The sequence below is a fragment of the Castanea sativa genome, chromosome 10, assembly GCF_040712315.1.
Source record: "Castanea sativa cultivar Marrone di Chiusa Pesio chromosome 10, ASM4071231v1".
Taxonomy (NCBI): domain Eukaryota; kingdom Viridiplantae; phylum Streptophyta; class Magnoliopsida; order Fagales; family Fagaceae; genus Castanea; species Castanea sativa.
The window spans coordinates 39,453,683-39,476,165 of NC_134022.1; the positions used below are offsets into that span (position 1 = coordinate 39,453,683).

The following is a 22,483-nucleotide window of genomic DNA, read 5'->3' on the forward strand; positions in this document are numbered from 1 at the left end:
GAGACATTTAGAGTTTAAAATAGTACCTATCACTTGATTGTTCTTGCAAAATATTAAATAATTACAAGAGGAGAACCAAACAATAGCTTTGTTTGGTTTGGCTAAAAATAAGCATGTAATTATAGAATTTGAGAGATTCATTTTGTAGAAATCATGATTCATGACAATTGAAGGACTATTTCAACATCAGTGGTGGATCCTGCCTTCTGGAAAGAGAGATATATATTCAACGTAAAATACTTAAACTATATATATTCAATTATTGAACTCATAAGTTAAAAGCCCAATATTTTCAAAAGGTTAAAATCTCTAAGTACAATTGATACACAAATAGGTGCACAAAATACACAAAACACTAAAAAAAAAACAATACATCCCATATTAATTTAAAATAGAAAAAAAAACTTATTTCAATCCTTAAGCACACCATCAATCTCAATTTATAGAAGAAGTATAAATATTCAAAAATTACAAGATTCTATAATGTAGAGAAGAAACCCCTAGAGAGAAATAGCCTTATTGCTTGATCGGGGCACCTTCTTGAAAATAGCCCATACAATATCAACGTAAAGCGGTAACTGTTGTATGGCAAAGAAGACTATCGGCAAGCATGTCGCTGCATATACCGGAAAGGCCTTGTCTTTCAATTTATTCTTAAGCATAAAGTAATGTCCAGCACAAAAAGAAATCAACATTGATGTAATGGATACAAGGAGAGAAGTTAAGCCAAGTAGAAGCTTCTTTGGCAAGTCTCTACGAAAATCTTTTTGTTCATACCGAGAAGTGAGGATGGCAAGAAACGAGAACAAAGCAGTGATGGAGAAGCAAAGAGCAACAAGTGAGGAGATGGCAAAGATGGTGAGCATCGAGTGGCTTTCAAGGTTTGGTATCCCATTTTCTTCATTGATGCTGCCCGGGATAGTGGTAGATGAGGCAAAGGCAACAGTTGCAATTAGAGCAGCCACAACTGAGCAAGATTCAGAGGTTTTGTTTAGCCACTCGCCTCCACTTTTTACTAATTCCTCGTGTGTTTCATTGAAGATTACCTCTGGGGTCATGCCTTCCTTGTTGACTTGATAGCAAAAGTGTTGCGGCATGTTGTCTTTTACAAACTGCATGCATTAATATATACAAATAAGAATCACTAACTCATGCACAAGAAAATTTTATAAAATATTCCTATTCTTTTAATATTTTTTTCGTAAATGTAGAATTTAGTAATTAGGGTAGTTATTAATAACCATTATTATGAATGTGTTTATATATTAAATTATCTACTCTATCATTTAAAGAAAATAAAACATAGTAAAATTTTAATGGAGGGTGTAAATATAGGAAATTAAATAAAGAATCCTTATAAATTTTAAATTCAATTAAAAAATATATAACAGAATGATGGAATAGAAAAATATGGGTTTTCAAAAGTTTATGTGTGGCAACATAAGAAGAAATTGACCCAAAAAAAAAAAAGCTTTAGAGAGGGAGAAAGAGTTTATTGATTAACGTTCAACCGTGAAAAATAAAATTTTATACACATATTTTGAATTTTTTAATGAAAAGTATATAAGAGATGAGGGAATTTTTAAAAGAGAGGATTTTGTGCACACCCTTAAGCAGTAATTACTATATACAAGGTTAGGTGATAGCTAAAAAGATATGAACAGTTCTTGTAGGTTGGTGGCATTTGTTACGATGTGCTGTAATAACACTGTGTGATAAAAAACGAGGACAAGGCTGATTTTGAGTTCATACCTCGTACCACTTGATTTCCCACTGCATTTGCAATGCAGCTCCAGGAATTAACCAAGGCTTTTGCTTTCCTATCTGGGCTGCCAGATGCAATGCGTTGTTTTCATTCGCATCCACTTCATGAATTAGTTTACATTTCACAAACTCTTGCTCGAGCAGAAGTTTTAATACATGTGTTTGCCTGTTTTCTGCGGCCAAAAGCACAATATTTTTATCTTTGTTCCTGTAATTAATGGCCACTGGAAACCCTTTGAGTATGTACTCAATCATTTCCGTAATACCATTTTTTGCTGCAAGCAATATGACTGTCTCTGTCTTTTCTTTGCTCATGTCGTTAGTGTCAATTGGAAAGTTTTGAAAAATTTGATCGACCATTTTTGTGATACCATCTTTTGCCGCAACCAATACGGGTATCTCTATCTTTGCGGTTTCAGGCATTTTCCTTTTCTCTGGCAATAAAATAAGTAAGGGTGTCTCTGTCTTTTCCATTTTTGGCGTTTCCTCCTTTCCTGCTTATAACAAAAGGATTAATTATAATTCATATTTCTCTATATATAACTCAAATCAATTGATTTCATATATAGCTGATGTACTTTCACACCTCTAACATTCTTTTTCTCTTCTAATTCAGTTTCGGAAGGAAGAGCACTGGAACTGTTTGCCCAAGTTTCCGGCCGGTCGATTGTTTGCCCAGGATTCAACCCACTTGTGAATTCATCCAAGTTAGCTTCTTGACCTTTTGTACTTTTGACAAGAATTTTCATGATTTGAACAGAATATACATGCTTCTGTTTTATCCTCCTTATACTCTCTGATTGTTATGCTCATTGAAGATAATATATATTACAAAAAGGCAAATATGTTAATTAGGTATATATTTACTTAAAAAGCTAACAAATTGACATGATCATGATGATGAATGTAAACAAAATCACATTAATAAAATTATTATAAATAATTATAAGTTATTTTAAAGTAGGTTGAAGTCTAATACAGTGACATACCATATCCAAAGCCTAGAATAACCCGGATGAATATTGTGTACAAAAGATGGAAAATGTTAAAACAGTCCGCATATTGTATCCGTAGAAATCCATGCTTCGTAACTATTCTCGGAGCTTGGGATTCTGTTTCCGTGCCAAACAAAAATAATTCATCAAAATGTGCAAATAAAAAGATTTTAAAAAAAATTATTTTTAGTAATAAGAAAATAACATACGTTCACATCCGTCTTTGTAAAATAAAAAATGCTTCATATTTTGCCCAACCAACCCCGAAAGCCATCTTCTCAAAAAAAAAAAATAAAATCCTAAGACCTCCCACATCAATGACATTGTATAATTCCATTAACAACTACTATAACCATGTAAATTTATATTGATATTATTCATTTTTCATTTAGTTTTTTATTCTTATTTTTATTTTTTTGCTTATCTCAAGAATGAATGAAGAGAGTAGATAGTAGTTCCTAACTCTTTATGACATCCATAAAATATTAGGTTCAAAACTTCTTATTAGCATCTTGAAACTAATCTCAAGGGATATCTCATTGTAATAACTTGGTGTATGCACACTAGCAAGATGTAGGAGCCAAAATAAGTATGCAAGATGTAGGAGCCAAAATGATATTTTGGCCTATCTTTTTTTAGGTTAAAATTTCAATTTATGGTATTCAGCTGTCCATTTTATGATAATTACTCTTATCATTAAGATAAGACATCAATCAAATTTTCATTTTTTATGTAGGAGGAGTTCAAACCTTAGATCTCTTATTTGAAGACAAAATTTTTTATCACTTGAATTAATTGGAACTTGTTGCATTAACAACATTTGAAGGTTAGTAAAACATTCAACTCAAAATTTTAATAGATGGACCGGACCAACTACCCATATTAAATCCAAAACCCAATTGATTTTGAAATTTTTCTAACAATTTCAACACAAAAAATGAGATAGATGATTTTTATTAAGAAATGCATAATATCAAAAGGAATACAAATCTCTATCCCAATTTTTGTGTTTCACTTTATACTCGACCAACTATAACTTGTCATGTATTCTTTTTTAACTATCTTTGTAAAAGGCGGTGGTTTGGGTCTAGTGCTTCTAATGCACTAGACCCGGTCGGATGATAACACATGTCCAAAAATAGACACATGTCACAATCTCAATGGGTCCAGTGTTACTGGACACTGGACCTAATCCGGACCCTTTGTAATATAACCATTGTTTCAAATGAAATTAAAAAATTTAATACACAACATACCACAATTGGTACATTAATTTCTTACCATTTCGTTCGAATTGGCCAGTATTCTGTGTGTTGGGATTCTCTACATCTTCATTCCGGCCTTTGCATCTTTCAATCACTAGAAAAAGGAAAACATTTCAGTTACAAACCTAAAGAAGAGAAAAATGAATCAACAATATTTTCATGCAAGGTTTTTGGCTTCTGTTGTATATGTTGAAGTTTTAATTATTCTGTTTAACTCATTTATGTAATAAAGCTAGAAATTTTTTTAAAAATTTGTTGAAATTAAATCTTTTTTATTTTTGCACATGATTAATTAGAGACATCAATATCAGTGAATGGAAGGTATTCGTGAGCTTCATTCGTTCAATGACTACTTGTTAGCAAAACAGTGTTGGAGGCAATTCACAACCAAACCTCTCTACTACCCAGGTCTTAAAAGCGAAGAGTACTATCCCCGCAGCACATTCTTGGAATCAAACTATAAAAAGAGGGGCTCTTATGCGTGGCAAAGTATTATGAACTAGGATGCATGGATATGGATAAGGACATAGGTAAAGGTACGGGTATGAATACGATATGGCAACACAAGCAATTTTAAAAAAATTATAAGATGTTACAGCTGGGTATGCTAGTGTGTTATAAGTCCTAGTCTTGCTGTTTCTGTTTTCTAAGTTGTAGGGTATGCTTTGCTTCTTTTGTATTTAGATTTGTTTGTTCAATATTAGTCTTACTTCTATAAAAAATAAATAAAATAAATAAATAAAAAATCTTTAAAATCACTGACATTATTCTTAAAAAAGAAAAAAAAAATCAAATAATGGAAAAGCAACTCCATGAATCTTATAAACCTAGAGTTAAATGATACTAGAAAAATTTATTCCCTCAGCACTGGTATAAACATTCTTGTGTTTCCCTAATCTCATGTTTGTCACCAATTTTGCAATAACTTACTTTTGATTAAAGTAAATGTTATTAATTGTCTCAAAAGTTTAAACTATTGAGATATGGTGGGATTTACTGATTATCTCAAAAGCTTGGTGGGATTTACCAATTTTTCCAAAAACTTAAAGGGGAGGTAGAATGGAGGAGATAAGGACCGAACTCAGGATTTCATGCTCTAATACCTTGTTAAATTACCAATAATCTCAAAAGCTTACAATATTGAAATATGGTAAATTTAATCATTTAACCACATATTTTTAACAATAAAGAAACAAAATCCATTCCATACCGGATTTAGCCATTTTCAATAGCACTTGATAGAACGCAATACATGTCTGGTAATTCTCTGGGAATCTGTGGGTAATGTCTTCTCCGGAAGACCCCTGAGTGACTAAATCAACCGATTCTTTACGAACAGTTTCGTGCTCCAGCTCTTCAACATATATACCTTTCACACATCAACAAAGGATAACAATAGGTGATGTTGGACAATAAAAAAAACAACAAAGGAAAAGTACGTGTGATGTAGGCACAACTTCGATCTCCAAAATTGAAGAGAGTTTGTGATTTGAATCTAGACAATTGAGTAATACTTACAATAATATATGATGCTCTTCCACCATCCAAGGTGAGAACCACTTTTGAAGACCGAAGGCTTTCTTGCTAGGAGATGCAAAGGGGTGATTCCTAGCTCGTTCACAGCATAAGCAAGACTAGGTTCCACTTGAATTATCTCAAATGCCAAATCTGTCAACCATAATAATTAAAACCAGTCAGTAATAGATAAGAAAATACTCAGCATATATCGGTAATAGGAGTATGAAAAGAAGTTAAGCAAAATGCTTACCAAAATACTCCCACCTAATGGCACAGTGAAGGGCAGTCTCACCATCATTTCTTCTGTAAGCAGGATCGATTGATTTAAGGTCCTTGTCGGAGGCTTCCATGAGTAACAAGTGCAGGTAAAGGAAGATTTGTCTGTTACCATGAAAAGCGGCTAAGAAGAGAGGGCTCTCACCGGCTTTGTTACGAAATAATTCTTGAACCACCAAATTTTTAACCTCCGAAAACCTGTCATGCTTTGCAGCAAGGAGGATGCATATGTTCAATCTCCCCGTTGATGCCGCCACATGCAAAGGAGTATTCCCTTCCTTGTTTTCTACCCGTAGAAAGGGCTCCCAAATGTTGGTAATTAGTTGTATAAGTTCTTTAACAATATGTTCTGGCGCAATGGAGACAGCTACGTGCAATGCTGTGTCCTCTGATGTGTTGATCCTGGCCTCAATGGCTGATAATGTGTGTTGCTTATACATCTCGACAACCCTCCCCCAATCACCTGTCATGGTATTCCTGTACAAATTGAGGGCGAGCTCAACGGGGTCCACTTCCGGCCTATCTTCTTCCATTTCTTTGTTCCTACTACGAACAAATCATGAAAAATATTAGATATAAGAATTAAGAAAAGATCACAGGATTTTGTAACTCGCAATAATGGAAATGTGTTATCAGCTTATGAGCTATATATATAATGACAAGGGAGAGGAGAGAGTGAGTGAGAGAACTTCCCCCTTTTTTTTTAACAAGAAAAGACAAATAACACACCAAAATTAATAGGAATATAAAGCACGGAAACTGTTGTTGCACACATGGAAGTGCGCACAACCACGTACAAAAGGCATAATCGCATTTTAAAAACACAATTTTAGTTATAATTGTTAAATTATACAATCATGTTTTCAAAATATGATTTCACCTCCAATGTGTATGTATAAACCGTGTGTTACTAACATTGTTTTATAAAAAAAGGCCAAGAACAAAACAACAAATTGAAAAAAAAAAAAAAAAAAAAAAAAAAAAACAAACAAACAAAACAAACAAAACAAAAAGAAAGAACAAAAGTGAAAAGCTTAGTAGTGTCATGGATATTGTCGTACCTGCATTGAGATTGAAAGATTGTCACATCTGTATACAAATCAATACATGATGATTAAGTCGGTGCTACAATTATTTTTACAATTTTATCATAACTTATCCACGTATGTAGGTAACTTGTGAATAGTGGAATTATGGACCTACATAAATCTACTCTTTTTTTTTTCACTACTTACAACTCTCCACAAAAGCAAGTTGATATCAAAGTTGTGGAAATTATTGTGGTAGTAGGAATTAGGATAATCATGCAAGATGTTTTGCTTATATGGCCAAGGCCTACTTGCAAATAATAGGTTGGACCCGTGACTTGAAGATTTCTTTTCTTAAGCATGCAAAGATCCTTGAAATTTTAAGATGCTACTAGTATTCCGCATGAGCGTCAGTGATTATCTCAAATAAGCTTGAAAATGATACAACAATAGGCTTGAAAGATTCAAAATTAATGTAAAGAGGATAATGCTTAGAATGTGAACCCAACTTTTTTAATTGAGTAACGATGATGTTGAACAAAAATGAAGTCTTGCCACAAGTTGAGCTTGAGATGAAGGCAATATTTCACAAGTTTTTCAAAATGTTAAAGAGAATTTTGAGTTGATTGAATGGATAAGAAAAAATAATGTTAACTTGAAAATCGTTAGGAATATTATGGAAGATCTAATCAAATTCAAAAATGTGGTGAAGATAGGACTGATAAGTCCAAGGATTTCATTTACATATTAAAGTCCATTAATTTTTTGAATGTAAACTGTAAAAGAAAAAAAAATGAGTTGGTTATTAGTTATCGCTTCAAATCAAATAAAACGCAAAGATATGAATTTGGATTGTGCCGAATTATTGAGATTTTCTTTATCTATCTATCTATCTATATATATATGAGGATCAATTTTTATTGTCTACTTACTTAATTATTTTATTATATGATTTTTGAATTTTAAAATTTAGGTTTTTATGTCCTTATTTTAATTTTCTTTCAGGGTTTTCTGAACTAAATTAAAGCTTTTCTAGAGTAGTATACTAGTTAGGATCAATCTAAGAATACTGTTACATTGTAATTAGGTTTTATGGAGCCTATATATTGACACCCTAATTATTATTATTATTGAGAATCTATTGACACCCTAATTAAATTGTAAACGAAAACAAAAATCCAATATATTTTGACATTTTTCTATTTTCCTGATTCATTATAGATTAAATGTTTATGTCAAGCTAGGGCAAGATCTAACCCTCTTATATCTTCTGTTTCTCATTAAACAGCACAATGAATCTTTGTCACAGCTCTTTAGCAATAGAATTTAACCTTTTTTAAAGAAGAAGAGTAGGGTAGGGAAATGCAGACTTTTTCGAGAAGGACACATGCTTTAAGACCAATGAAAATAAATTTGATCTAGAGATAGGACGTGTGTGGAATTTACAAAAAAAAAAATGGCAATATGTACTGGTTCTATACTCTTAAGCCTATTTCCATTTTTTCTCCAAAAAAAAAAAAGTCTATTTCCATTTATGAACACAGTAAAAAGCAGAGAGAGAGAGAGAGAGTGCATAAAAAAAAATAAAGGACTAAAGAAAAAAAGAAAAGAGGAAAGATTACTTATGCTCAAAACTGGAAGTGGTAAGAATATTGAATTTTCCTAAAAAAGATGTCTTGTAGCTCTCATTGTCGGACTTTTCACTTTCCAGCCTAACATACTTGTGTTGACTAAGAAAAAAGAAAAAACTCGTTAATATGCTTTGCAATTAAATCTAGATTCATATTAAAAAATAGAAGAAAAAAAATCAGTGTCCACTGCAACGGGCATAAAATGAGTAAGGATATATAGATTTATTGAAAATCTAAACCAGCCATTAGAAAAAATTGTAAAGCATTTAGTCAAAACCATCATGCAACTATCTGGTTAACTGGTTAAGATGAAATAGAAGATTAAATTTCCTCCAAGATGGTTCCCATATCAGAACCCTAATTAAGTAACATGTAATCCACTTGCTTCTGATAATGAATTTCTCTCAGATATTTACATTTAATGTTTAGATACGTGCTTTTCAAGTTATCTGCGAACAAAATTCCTCCTCCTTAATTACAATTTTAAGTTATATGTATTACAATTTACACGTGAATTTGGAAAATGAATCCCTGAATGCCCGTGTTTCCCAAATCACATTGAACTTTTCTTTATCTTAACTAGGGAAGAGAGGGAGATTTCTTTAAAACAGAGAAAGGCGAAAGTAATGTGCTATATATATATATATATATTACCGACATGAGCAAAGTAGAAGCATCTTTCCCTTTACCATAAGCTCACAGCTTTCTTTTTCTTTAAATCTCTTTCTCCCTTGTTCTGAAAACTTCACTTTTGTAGAAGTTAGGGGCCGTTTGGTAGAGTTGCTTAAACAATATTTTTTAATTTTTAAATAACATTACACGTATTTCTATACACTTTTTCACTCACACTTATTTTCAAAAAATAAACAATGTTACTAGAACAATGTTACCAAACGGCTCCTTAAAATTACTAAAAGTCCTATATTCCAATTTTGAATTTGTGATTTGATAGGAAAAAGAAAAATTGTTGTAATTAAGATAAAGGAAATAACAAGATAAGACAAAAAAAATGTGAAAAATGAAATTATATATAAGCTTCTTCTTCAAGTGGTCATCTAATATCATCACTTGATACCAAAAAAAAAAAAAAAAAACATTTTTATCTGAACTAACACATACATACATAAACATACTTCAGTCGGTTTAGGAAATTACTCACTAGGATATTTTATGTCTCATGTAGCTTATGATTGTCTCATTATAATCTTGCAAAAAAAAAAACCTATATGGTAAAAAACCTTAGAGAAATAAAAATAATGCTATCAGTATATGTCCTTCGGAGAATTTACTCCATCATGTGAACACTAGCAAGATTTGGACTGATATGGTGTGTGGCACCAATGTTGGGAACAAATTAGAATCTGATAAGGAGTGTCTATGAAGCAAGGTGAGTAGCAATGATAACAGGTAGCAAGTGTATGATTGAAGCCATTAAAGAATTGAAAAGTTGAAAACGAAAGCCATTGTCGTTAGGGTACGATTGTCCAATTAATTACATGTCCTGGTGGTTTGAAATCAATTTATGGGCCAACTTCATGGGCTTCTGCTATTGATAGGTTCCTTGGGCTGAATTTTAAGTTTTTCGGCCTATTGATTTGTTGTCGAAACTAACAATGTTTGCTACTTCTCAAAGAATCACTCTGGATGGTTGGTGATGGAACTGAGCTGGACATTAATTAGAGAAACAATCTGGATACCCTCTTTGTTCTTTAGAAGGCCCTTAACAACACATTTTGTTCCAATGATTTCAACAAGTGTCGGTCCTTATACAAATCAACCCAGCACAATGGGATAGGGGAAAAAAATCTTAATCAGAAAGGTGGTTTGACAAGGAGGCAGCCCAAAGACAAGCTCAACTGGATAAACCGTAATTCTACTCATCAAAGCCAGCCTATTGGCTGGACCAAAAAGAACGATTCAATGAAACAGGCCCACTTGACATGGTGCAATTGGAAAGCTCTATGGAAACTAAAAATTCATGAAGGATTGAAGCTTCTGATGTGAAAGATAGCATGGAGATTGGAGAATCCTCCCCACCAGGTCAGTTTTAAGTGAAAAGTTCACAATAGGATGCACAACTCGTCCTCTAGGCAATGAAAAAATAGAAACCTTAAGAGTACCTATTTATAGAGTGCCCCATCACTAGAATCGCATGGTCTCTCTCCATGGCCAATTTGATTCTATGAACTTTGAATTCAAACTATTGTGGATTGGATCCAAGTAATACTACCCTTCAAAGGCTCTCAATATACAACAAAATGAGGAAAATAACTTCATATTGCTTGGTGCGTTTGCATGTGATGAAATTTGGATTAACAGGAACAATTAATGTGATCAAATCAGAGGAATTAAATGCCTGACCCTATAAAAATTATGGAGAAAATTATATGTGTTTATAGGAACCACCAAGAAACATGGGAATACAAAGCCCAAGAAAGTAAAATATTTGCGTTTGAATTCTGAACTCCTCCTCCTCCCTAGTAATGTATAGTTGAATTTCGATGCAACAATTGGAAAATACAAGGCCAGCCTAGTTTTGATGGGTAGAGACCACAAGGCAGAGGTAGAGTTTATCTGGATTGAATTAAGAGAATGCAGTGATCTATTGATAGCAGAAGCAAGGAAAGCGAAAGAGAAATGACTCAAGACCTTATTATTAGAAGGTGATGCACTGACAGTTATCCAAGCAATCCAAGACTCCTCATTAAATCCTCACCCGTCAATTGAACATGTGGGGCCCCTAACCCCCCCAAAAAAAAAAAAAAGGCTAATACTTATTTAAATATGTACTTATTCTAAGACAACAAGAAAAGCGCGGTATAGCGGACCTATGCCAGCATGATAGCAGCGTTTTTGAAGCAAAGGTATTGCCTTTTTTTTTTTTTTTTTCTTTGTGGTCAAATTTGAAGTACACTATAAATTGTACTCAAAAACTATAGTAATTTTTAAGGAAGAGTGTGACAAATTATACTACACACATGAAAAAAATACTCTTCTAAGCAATGTGGAACAATTAACTTTTTATTTTTTTAAGAAACAAACACACTCACATGTTTTAATTATCTTTATCAATAAACATATATTATCAATACCTATTATGGTTTAAAACCCATAGAAGAAAACAAAGTTAAGGAAAAGAAAAGAAAATAAAATAAAATAGCAAGAGTTTTAATTGAAGAGGAGAGAGAGAGAGAGAGAAATACACTATTGTTATAAATTGGAAAACAAATGATAATAGGATCTCAATTTTTTTTTTCTAATCATTTATTTTCCTACATAAAATTTATGTATAAAAACTAAATTATGAATATAATTAAATATTAAATTTCAAAGTGTAATATTGTAGCTAAATCAAAAGTTTCAAATACAAAAATATTCATATTATAGTTTAATTATTACAATGTCGATATTTTATGAGTCCATATTAAACAAAATAACAGAAGATTATGTAAGCAACATTTGGTATTTATGTAACTACTAAAGATCATCACATTTGTAAGTTGACAATATAGTTTAATTGAAATGTTGCAAAAGACACTTCATATTGACATGCACGCGAGTGATTGCAAATGTCGTATATGAATTTTTCCCTCCTTTTAAGTCAAATCCTGGCACATTACTTAGTTTTTTTTTTTTTTTTTTTTTTGATGACCCGGCACATCACTTAATTAATTAGGATTTGTGATAATATACAATTTTATAATTTTAAGGTTATCCTTCTCAAAAAAAAAAATAATAATAATAATTTTAAGGTTACATTACATATAGGAGCATATTCTTTTTTTTTAATGATAATAATAATAACTACATTAAGAGAGTTAGAAAAAATATTTTCAATAAATAAGTTATTATATTTTAATAACTTATTATGTTAAGGTAATGGGCAATAGCATCTTTGTTGTTTAGGGCAATGAGGGTTTTGGATCCGCTCGGAACATAGGTACTAAGGTCCATATTCTCGGATCTCCGTAATTAATAAGAGTTTGTGATTTTTAGTTTGACAATTGAGTAATTCTTACGATAATAAATAGTATTTTTTAAAAAATTATTATAACTATGGAATTATTAAATAAAAATTCCACCAACCACATGCTCGAGTTGGTGTCTTTGTTTCTTCCTTATGGGTTGTGCCTTGTGTCAATGGTTTGCTCCCTATGACTGGAACTATTGGCGATATACGCTTAAAATAAGGTGCAGAGAACAAATTCAGAACTTATATAGTTTGTTCGATTTTTTTTACCTTTTCAGTTAAAAAAGAACTTATATAGTTCATTGTCTTTATTAATGGGGGTGAGAGAATCAGAAAAAACTTAATTATTAAATTATTGAACTCATAAGCAAAACATTTTCAAAAGGTTAAAATATCAGTAAAAACGCACTCGTAGACATAATTACATGACGAACAAAATTTAGCTATAAAATTGGTTGTAGCCTAAGTTTACAACCTTACTTAATAAAATAAATATTACTACCTGTTTTGAAAATTTAACCGTTGAATTAAGCTCTTAATACATATATCGAATTTTATGTCAATCGAATATTATTTAAGATATGATCTGTAAGCTTATATTTTATACATAATTTTAAATTATAAAAACTTACAAATTAAACAATTTATTGATAACATAACTATTGATCTTTAATTTTTTAGAAAATTTCAGAATTTGAATTTTTACTTTATGAAACAATATTCTCCAAACTCAAACATCATATTACAACCTATCATTGTATATACCTATATATACAACATCATTTATGCAAGAGTTTTATGATTTCCATTCTTTTTTCTCTCTATCTCTCATACACTGTTCTAATTTTCTCTCACTTTCATTCTTCATGATTTACCTTTCCCTGTTCATAGTTTTGCATCGCTAAAACTGAGCTAAGAATTCAGATTTTCAATAATACCACAGCTTGGTTTTGCATTAATAAACATTTTGTTATAGAAATTGAGAAATTCATTCAATACAAATTATGACAATTGAAGAACTTCGATCCATTACAAATGTTGAAATTAGACTTACTTATTAGAGAGAGATTCAACATAAAATACTTAATTGTTCAATTATTGCACTAATAAGCCAAACATTTCCAAAAGATTAAAATGATAAAATCTCAATTCCAACGAAAACACACACAAGTGCACGACACTCACAAATCGCTTGAAAACACGAAGCATCCCAAATTTAAAAATCACACAACTTATTTGAATCCTAAAGCATACCACCAAACTTGATCGATCCAAAGCACTACAGCATTAAAACAGAAACCAAGTTGTGAATTGCATGCAGCAGAAGCCCTTAGAGTTAGAGAGAAATCTTCTTATTTCTCGAACGTGGCACTTTGCTCCAAATAGCCCATAAGTAATCAAAGTAGAGAGGAAGCTGTTGTATGGCAAAACCGATTATTGGTATGCATGTCAATAGTGCATATACTGTAAAGGTGTCGTGTTTCAGTCTCTTCCCAAGCATAAAGGAATGTCCAGCACAAAAAGAAACCAACATCGATACGATGGATACGAAGAGCATTGTTAAGGCGAACATAAGACTTAATGGTAACTTGAAGCTGAAATCTTTCTGTTGGTATTGAGCAGTAAGGATGGAGAGAAACGAGAACAAGGAAGTGATGGAGAAGAACAGGGCAAATAGCGAGGAATAGGCAAAGATGGTGAGCCCCAAGTGTTTTTCAAGCTCTGGTGTCCCGCTTGTTTGGTTTAATTCACCGGGGATAGTGGTTGGCGCAGCAAAGGCAACAGTGGCAATTAGTGCAGCCACAACTGAGCAGGATTCAGAGGTTTTGTTTAACCAGTTACCTCCCTCTTCGACTAATTTCTCATGGTTTTCGTAGAAGATTTCTTCTGGTGTCTTGCCACTGTGGTTGAGTTGATAATGGAAGTGTTGCGGCACGTTGCTTTTTAGAAACTGCATTATACGTTCAATATTAATGGTGAAAATTTTTCTATCAAATACTTGTAGTAGGATATCAGTGGCATGTGCTATGTATAATTACATCGTGCGCTTTTGTGCATAGTTGGTCAAGTTTCTTCGGTAAGTTGTTTAATTAAATAAAATTTGAGGCTCCAATAAAAAATAAAGAAAAATTTGAGGCTGTTTTCGGTTGAGTGGCCCGTGTGTGGCTTGTATTTTTCACAAGCCCACTTCGGTAACTTTGATGACCAAGGCCAGCCACTTATTTTACCGAATAGGAGTAAAAGGAATTCTCCTTTGCCGACTTGGTTAATAACATATCTATGTTGTTATGTGCGGCAATGTTAAGCGTGTCAATGTATGAATTCCTATTACTAGCTAGCTGCAAAAGAGCACTAGCATATGAGGATGTAAAAAAAAGACTTATTTTGCATTCTCAAATACTACTTTATTTATTTTATCAATTTATTTTACAACTCACCTTACATTTCAGTTTTTATTTTTACATATAACCCAATAAAATAATATAATCTGTTTAATATAATAATAAAAAGTATTATTCTCTCTCTTTTCTTCCACTGTTTTTTTTCTTCACACACAGCTACAAGATTACATTTTTTTATTTTTACAACCTATAAATAGTAAGGTTGCTTATTTTTTAAGTATACAAATCCAGATGGAGTGGAGTTTTGATGTCTTGAGTTGTGAAATAGCAATTGGAGGGTGTTTACACCCCCCATTGCTAGTGCTCTAAGAGAATAGAAAAAAGATAATAGAGAAAAAGAGAGGCTGTTAGCTTCTAGTCTTATGTCTTTTGTGTGTGAGAGAGTTATAGTGTAATTGGAATTTAGATTTCTTGAGAGTATTTATATGAACTATTTTATCTCCCTATTATTATAGTGAAAATTTTCTGTCACCACCTGTGGGGTAGGTAGTTTGCCGAACCATGTAAACTATTGTGAGCTTTGTGTGTGCTTGTTATTTAATTTCTGCTTATTTAGGTAGTGTTTGGATTTAGTGGAAATAAGCTGCGTTTGTGTTTCCTGCGGGTTTTTTTTTTTTTTTTTTTTTTAGCTGAGCATGCTTGACACTATTCATTGTCCATGAATAGTGATTTTTGGCTTATGAACAGTGCCAAGCGCGTGAACAGTAATATTTTATTATTATTTTTATTGTTTTTAGTTTTTAGCAAAATAAGTGGTATCCAAACGGACCCTTAGTGTTATTAGTTTCATACCTTATACCACAACAGAGGCCAAAGCTAGTTTTGAGTTCATACCTTATACCACTTGATTTCTCACTGCATTAGCAAGGCGGCCCCAGTAATTAGCCAAGGTTTCTGCTTTCCTAACTCCGCAGCTAGATGCAATGCATTATTGTTTTCCTTCATATCCACTTCATGAATTAGCTTGCGTCTCACAAAATCCTGGTTCAACAATAGCTTTAATACTTGCGGTTGCCTGTTCTTTGCTGCCGAAAGCACAATATTGGTACCTTCACTCTTGTCACTAATGGCCGTTGGAAAATCTTTGAATATTTCTGTGACCATTTCTGTGATACCATATCTTGTCGCAAGCAATATAGGTGTCTCTGTTTTTTCCATATATTCTATTTTTGACGTTTCCTTCTTTCCTACTAATAAGTAATGACACAAGGGGTAGGTTCAGCCAAAAGTTAAAAAAAAAAAAAAAACCGAGGGATAGAATTAAAGTGAAAATATCATTTCGGTCTCTACATTTTGGTAGAGGTCAATTTGGTCTCAGTTATTTTTAATTTGCAGTCAATTTGATTTCTATTGTTAACCACTAAAAGAAAATGTTTATGTGACAAATAGTATGCATAATTGGACACTTGAAGCTTATGTGGCAAATAAAATAATACTAATAAATTTTAATAAATATTTAAAAGATGTCACGTCAACTTTTAAATAAATAAATCCAAATAACAGAAATAAAAAATAAATTAAAATTTTACAATAACCACTTAGACCACTAAAATTCTATTGCTACCTCGAGTAGAAAACTTACTACCACGACCATGTGACAGTTCCGAGTCCACGGACTACTTCTTTCTTGAATTTCCAGCAAATACAAGCACTCCCACTTGTATATTTTTAAGCACTTGAATTTGCAACTAAATTGATCACCAAGTTCTTGACATCAATCTATAACTTGATAGCCCTAAGTGTATGTGAAAACAAACACCTCTAGATCTCATACAAGATTCACACAACCATATGGAAGAACAACTAGAGCAAGTATTAATAATATCGTGGAGAATACAAGGTTTTCCCTTTTATACTTAAGACAAAACATAAAACTCTACACGTCAAATCGGGCTTGGGCTGAGTTGCAAAATTCTGCAGAAAAGAATCTGCACAAGTTTTGATCTATCGAGTCTAATTTTCAATCGATCGAGCCAAGAAGATTTACACAGTAAATTCTGCAGTGCACTCAATTCCAACTTTACACTTAAACATACTTTGAGCAAGTTTAAAACAAGACCTAACGTTTTGATCATGGTTTGCCAACATTACAAATTGAAGTTCTAATACATTTAAACCTAAAGTCTTAGAACCCAACAAACTCCCCTTTTGGCAATCCATGACAAAACACAAATTAAACAAAGTGCTTAAAGTTACAAAAATAGCCCGTTACAAAATCATTGCCCAACACAACAAATTCAACCTAACTACTATCCATCAGTTGCAAGTGTAGACGGCAACACGACTGAATCAACCTATATATTCCTGTAATACTTAACAAATGCATAAACGCATGTATGGAAAGAAAGACATAAAAACAGTAAATCAACAAATATGCAAACTAACTCTCCTCCTAAGTTAGATACATCAAAAAAATTTATTTTCTCCCCCTTTCAAAAACAATTTCAACTCCCTTTAAACAAAACATACTTGTATTTTCCACACATATTTGTATTTTCCACACATATTCCCACATTTCATCTAAAAACTCCCCATTTTTGTCACGTATTGACAAAGACAACCCAATCAAAGAGTAAACAGAAAACATACACAACAAATAATAGAGAATAAAGGGAACACAAAACAATTCAACTCTATAGAAAATAGATACAACTCCCCCTATGAACAACAATGGTTAAAAACAAGCTTCTCCCCCTATAAAAAAAGGAAAAACAAAACAAGTTTTGGGAAAAAAAATTTTGGGGAAAATTTAGGAGGGAAAAATGAAGACACACAAACCTAACTTTAAAAAAAATAAGTTGAGGATACACATGAAAAATAAGATTCTCTCTTTCAATAAATGAAAACTTGACACTATGTGACTCATAAACAGTTGCATGAGTAAAGAAAATATTTGTATATTGATTATCCATCATAACTCTTAAAAAAAATATTTTCTGCAGTTCACACATAAAAAATACCATATACTAAAATTACATAACTCAAAAATTAATCAATCAATTTTTAAATCAAGTTGAGTACCCAATTTAGTAAAGTGTATGCATGTTATGTGTGAAAACAATGAGAGATATGACTGCAAAACTGCAAGATGGATACAAAAAAAAATGAATGCATGTGAATCCTAAACACAAATGATGCATGAAAAAAAAATTGGTCAAAAACTTAAAAATTGAAAAATTTTCCAGTTTCGATCGATCGAGAATCAATCGAATACCAATCAAGTAAGGCAAAAGGCAATGATTAAAAATCGAAGGATTTTCAATTGGTCAAAAAACACATTCGATCAATCAAAATTCTGGAAATTTGAATTTTTTGAAAAACAATAGAAGATTATGTAGAAACTACTCAAACTAAGGAATTTCATGAATAAAATGCATGAGAATGAGTTTAAATATTTTTCAAAAACATGAATTTTCAACCCAGAACTTCAAAGCAAAGATTTTTAATCATCAAAAACACAATTTTTGCCAACCCTTAAACATATTTTGCATCAAATACCATAGAAAAAATAATCTTGGATGGTCAAGCCAAATTCACACACAATAACATGTACTAAGCTTAGCAAAGAATAATTTGTTATTGACACCCATTTTGCAACCCGCATTTAACCTCACAGGGAGGGTAAAAGGGTAATTTTACCTTGGAAATGTGCATCTTAATTTTGGTTTCTAGATCCTTAATCTCACTTCACTAAAATGATCTTAATGTTATAACGATCAAATCAACTGGTCATAAACCCTAATCGGACCATCAAATTGAAAGTTATCATCAAATCAAGTTTTAATGGCCGAGATGCACTATCAAAAATTGAGTTCGATTATATGTGATTATGAACAATTAATTCCAATTGGTTATAATTATAATCAATTTGAGATTAATGATGTGTCATAATTTGATTGGTTAGGACTACATTTTATGATAAGGTTGCATACACCTAATTAACTAAATAATTAAACATTAATTATTCAATGAGTAATTTGTGTAATTATCTTTTAATTAGAGTGAAATTTGGGATCAATTAAGTCTGAAATGAGAGTGATTAGAGTCATTTAATGTTAATTGGGAGCTAATTTGGGACCTATTAATGTTAATTGTGCTGAAACCATTTTTTTAACAAATGACATCTGCTCACCGTTTCATTAATATCTCTCAGAATATTTTGAATCTGTGAATGAGGTTAATGTTTTCAGAAACTAGACATCTGGGGCTTCAATTTGAGCATAAGAACGAGACAATTCTGATCAGAATTGAGTCAAATATGATTTTTTGAAGTTGGCTCTACAGGCTGTTACAACAGCTACTAGAAAACTGAATTTTGACTTGCTCCTCACTCCCACCAATCTCTACATTTAATGCTCCAGATTTCCCCCAAAGCTAAAATAAGGTCTAGGTTCATGATTATTTGTCAACCTTCATTAATGGCCTTCCATTCATATTTTCTCCACTACTACTATATAAACTCCCCCCCCCCCTCTCCTCCATTCCAAAACACAAAAACTCTATCTCTTCTCCTCTCTTGAGTTCTAGTGAAGTTGAGTAGTCTTGTCATATCTTGGTCTTCATGAGACTCAAGATATTGAGTGAAACTCACCCTTCCTCTCCTAACTCTTCTTTTCCTCCACCCTTAGGACCTCTACCAAGAGTCTCCTCCTCCACCATATGGATTTTGCATGAAGCTATAATTCCTTTCTCTAACTTGCTTTTTGCATTGCCATGATGAGAATTTAGGATTAAAACATGATAGTAATTATTTTAAATTCTCTTGGATATGTTTGAATGTTCTTAAATGTTCTTATGTGGTCTTCACATGTTCTTGGTTGTTCATCACATGTTCATGCATAACACTAGTTTTAATCTTAAATCCACATCAAAAATATGAAAAATATGTTTGTTTCATAATTATTTCAATCCACACACATTCACTAGAATTTATTTTTCAATCCAAGTGTAATGCTTAATAAATTGAATTAGGGTTCATCACATACCCACACATAAATTCAACATGCAAATTGATTGACATATTGGATGATATGATATGAATGTTAGCCACCATAGTCTAGAAGACCAGTTTCACCGGGCAAGGTGGGTGCCTAACACTTTCCCACCTTGTAATATAGCCTCCGAACTTAGATCAAGGGTTAGTAGATCAAATGCTTATCCATGTAATTTTTAATTTTTAGATTGTAACTAGGAAACAAAGTCATGTACTTTATCTTAGATTATATCTGGAACCAAAACCATGTAATTTTCCTATAATCAATGTAAATTCAATTGAAAATTAATAAAATGAGGAATTTTTCAATTTTGGTTTTCTTATTTTTCCAATAATTAAATAAGTAGCGACTCCATTGTAAAAATCCTTAATCTAACACGACTCCATAAAACGGGTTTGGCCCAACACTCTATAAAACGGGTCCGGGGCGCGGTCTTTCACACTTGTGAAGTGTGTGCAATTAGTAAAAGTATGAGATACATGTGAGGTGATAAGTAAATAGAAATCAATCACATTTTCTACAAAATTCATCACATAAATTTGAAACAGACTATCACTTCAAGAGTTACATCATATAACTCCCACATCTCCTAAAATAAAAGCTTGCAATCATGTACGTTTCTTGAATTTGCCTCACAATGTACATACCAATTTTATTTGTTTTGAAACTTATTAAAATAGCCAAGATAATGTACACACCAATTTTATTTGATTGTGAAGTTATTATAACCCAATAATGTACACACCAATTTTAGCATTTAAACCGAGGCTACACCTTATGTTCTTTTTGTGCATGTGCTACACTTTCTCAAGCACAAAATCTTACGATATGCACTAAGATGCTCATGATTAGCTAGTAAACAGTGGTGAGATGGTTATTTATGCATTTCTCATTATATCAAGTCCGACAATCAAAGGTATGTGACTTTAAGATCAAGACAAAAAGATCAAAAACTATAAACATCTTCCCACACAACATACACTACAAAGCTCAAACTAGTAAAGTGCAATGAAATAAGCTCATCCAAGCTAAACAAGGTACATAAACATGTTATATAAAAATAAATTGGCCAACCTTGATTTCAAATCCAAGAAAACTAATGCAAAACACATTTTGCTTCCTTTTTCCTTTTTTTTTTTTTTTGAAAAGAAATAACAAAATAACCTAGAATGAAATGCATGAATATTATACAATGCAAATCCTAGATAAACAAAGAAAACAAAAACAACAAAGAATAATGGTCACAAAGCGAAGAGCGATGAAGCACAAGGACCATGTCAGAAAAACTCAATTAGATCGAGCCTTTTGCATCCAAAGCCTTTTAGATGCAACTCTAGTATTAAAGTTATTATTCACATTAGAATTCTGAGCAACTTCAGGACTGATATAAAGGTTTAAAGCCTTTACCAACTCACCAATAAGTACCAACATTTAAAAGATAGATTTTTACATTTATTTGGACTATTTTAGTCAATCTTTATATTTTTACTAATTTAATATATATATATATTAAATAATTATTAAATTAATTATGACGTCATCACGATTCAACCTCAGTCTAACTTCAAAAATCTTGAATCTCTCCTTTTTATGGTTCTTTGAATGGTCTAAGTCTAAAAACCATTATCGTCCATTATCATAAAATGACTTTAATCTAACTATGAACTTTGCATATATTTCAAAAAAAAAAAAAACCTTGAAGGGTTCGAAGGATCTTCCATCCACAAGAATGAACTTTAATGGTTCATTTTGATTGAAGGAGAGGGAGAGGGAGAGGGAGTGAGAGTGGGAGTGGAAGTAGAGTAGAGTAGAGTAGATTTGGCCCAAAATTAGCCTATTTTCAGCCAGCTCTACTCTACTCTCATCCACTCCCCCTCCCTTCTCCTCAATCCAAATAGGCCCTAAGGAAGAGAACATCTTGAGGAGTCTTCGATTGAATAGTTAATATAACATACAAAGACATACACTTAACCCAAAAGACCTAATCCCAATATGTATAAACTCAATTATGTTATATTAATCATTCATTCATCTCATCATTATTCAATGTAGGACTCACTTACACATATATATCCAACAATCTTCCCCTCACGTGTGAGTCTATATTTCTCTGTGAGTTTTAAGACTTCTATGTGGGCCATGAACAAGTCTTGCTCACTCCCTCTTGCCTTATGGGCTTTTCTTCGATACCGTGTCATCTATGAACCTCTCATATGTCATTCATGGGAACCACATTTCAATTCCACAACTCATCCGTGGGAACCTCGTGCCAGACCATTATCCAGCACCATTAGTATTACTCCATTGTTGGGCCTTTTTTCCAAAATTGTATACATGGGTTTTATGGGCTTTGCCTTGTGCGATCCATATACTTGTGAGAGCTCCAAGTACACACACCTCATCACTGCTCTAGCTGCGAAATGGACCTTGATAACATTGCCACCTTGCCCTGCACCATTTGTTAGGGAGATAACACATAGGGGAGACACATTGAGTAGTTAATATATTATATAAAGACGCACTTAACCCAAAAGGTCTATGCTTAATGTGTATAAGTTCAACTATGTTATATTAAATATTCATTCTTTACATTATTATTTAATGTGAGATTTCAATCACACGTATATACCCAACATAGAC

General features: G+C 32.3%; 2 protein-coding genes across 2 annotated transcripts; both read right to left on the minus strand.

The window, feature by feature from the left end:
- Positions 1-289: 289 nt before the first annotated feature.
- Positions 290-6,439, minus strand: LOC142613055 (uncharacterized). The gene is made up of 8 exons (XM_075785239.1): positions 5,793-6,439; positions 5,543-5,692; positions 5,235-5,393; positions 4,041-4,118; positions 2,754-2,876; positions 2,351-2,560; positions 1,753-2,258; positions 290-1,112 (listed from the first exon to the last, which is right to left on the minus strand). The coding sequence occupies exons 1-8, from the start codon at positions 6,349-6,351 to the stop codon at positions 501-503; spliced, it is 2,397 nt and encodes a 798-aa protein (XP_075641354.1). The 5' UTR covers positions 6,352-6,439; the 3' UTR covers positions 290-500.
- A 7,344-nt stretch (positions 6,440-13,783) lies between these two features.
- Positions 13,784-14,404, minus strand: LOC142612520 (uncharacterized). The gene has a single exon (XM_075784604.1). It carries the CDS (start codon positions 14,402-14,404, stop codon positions 13,784-13,786), a length of 621 nt encoding a protein of 206 aa, XP_075640719.1.
- Between the last annotated feature and the right edge of the window lie 8,079 nt (positions 14,405-22,483).

Bases quoted from the DNA above. Each gene is read 5' to 3' on its own strand.
- LOC142613055 (XM_075785239.1), bottom strand. From the start codon at position 6,351: ATGGAAGAAGATAGGCCGGAAGTGGACCCCGTTGAGCTCGCCCTCAAT. The intron at 4,119-5,234 runs GTATGGAATGGA...TCCTTTTTCTAG, and splicing joins ATTGAAAATGGCTAAATCCG to TGATTGAAAGATGCAAAGGC. The intron at 1,113-1,752 runs GTATGAACTCAA...TAATGCATGCAG, and splicing joins GGGAAATCAAGTGGTACGAG to TTTGTAAAAGACAACATGCC.
- LOC142612520 (XM_075784604.1), bottom strand. From the start codon at position 14,404: ATGCAGTTTCTAAAAAGCAACGTGCCGCAACACTTCCATTATCAACTC.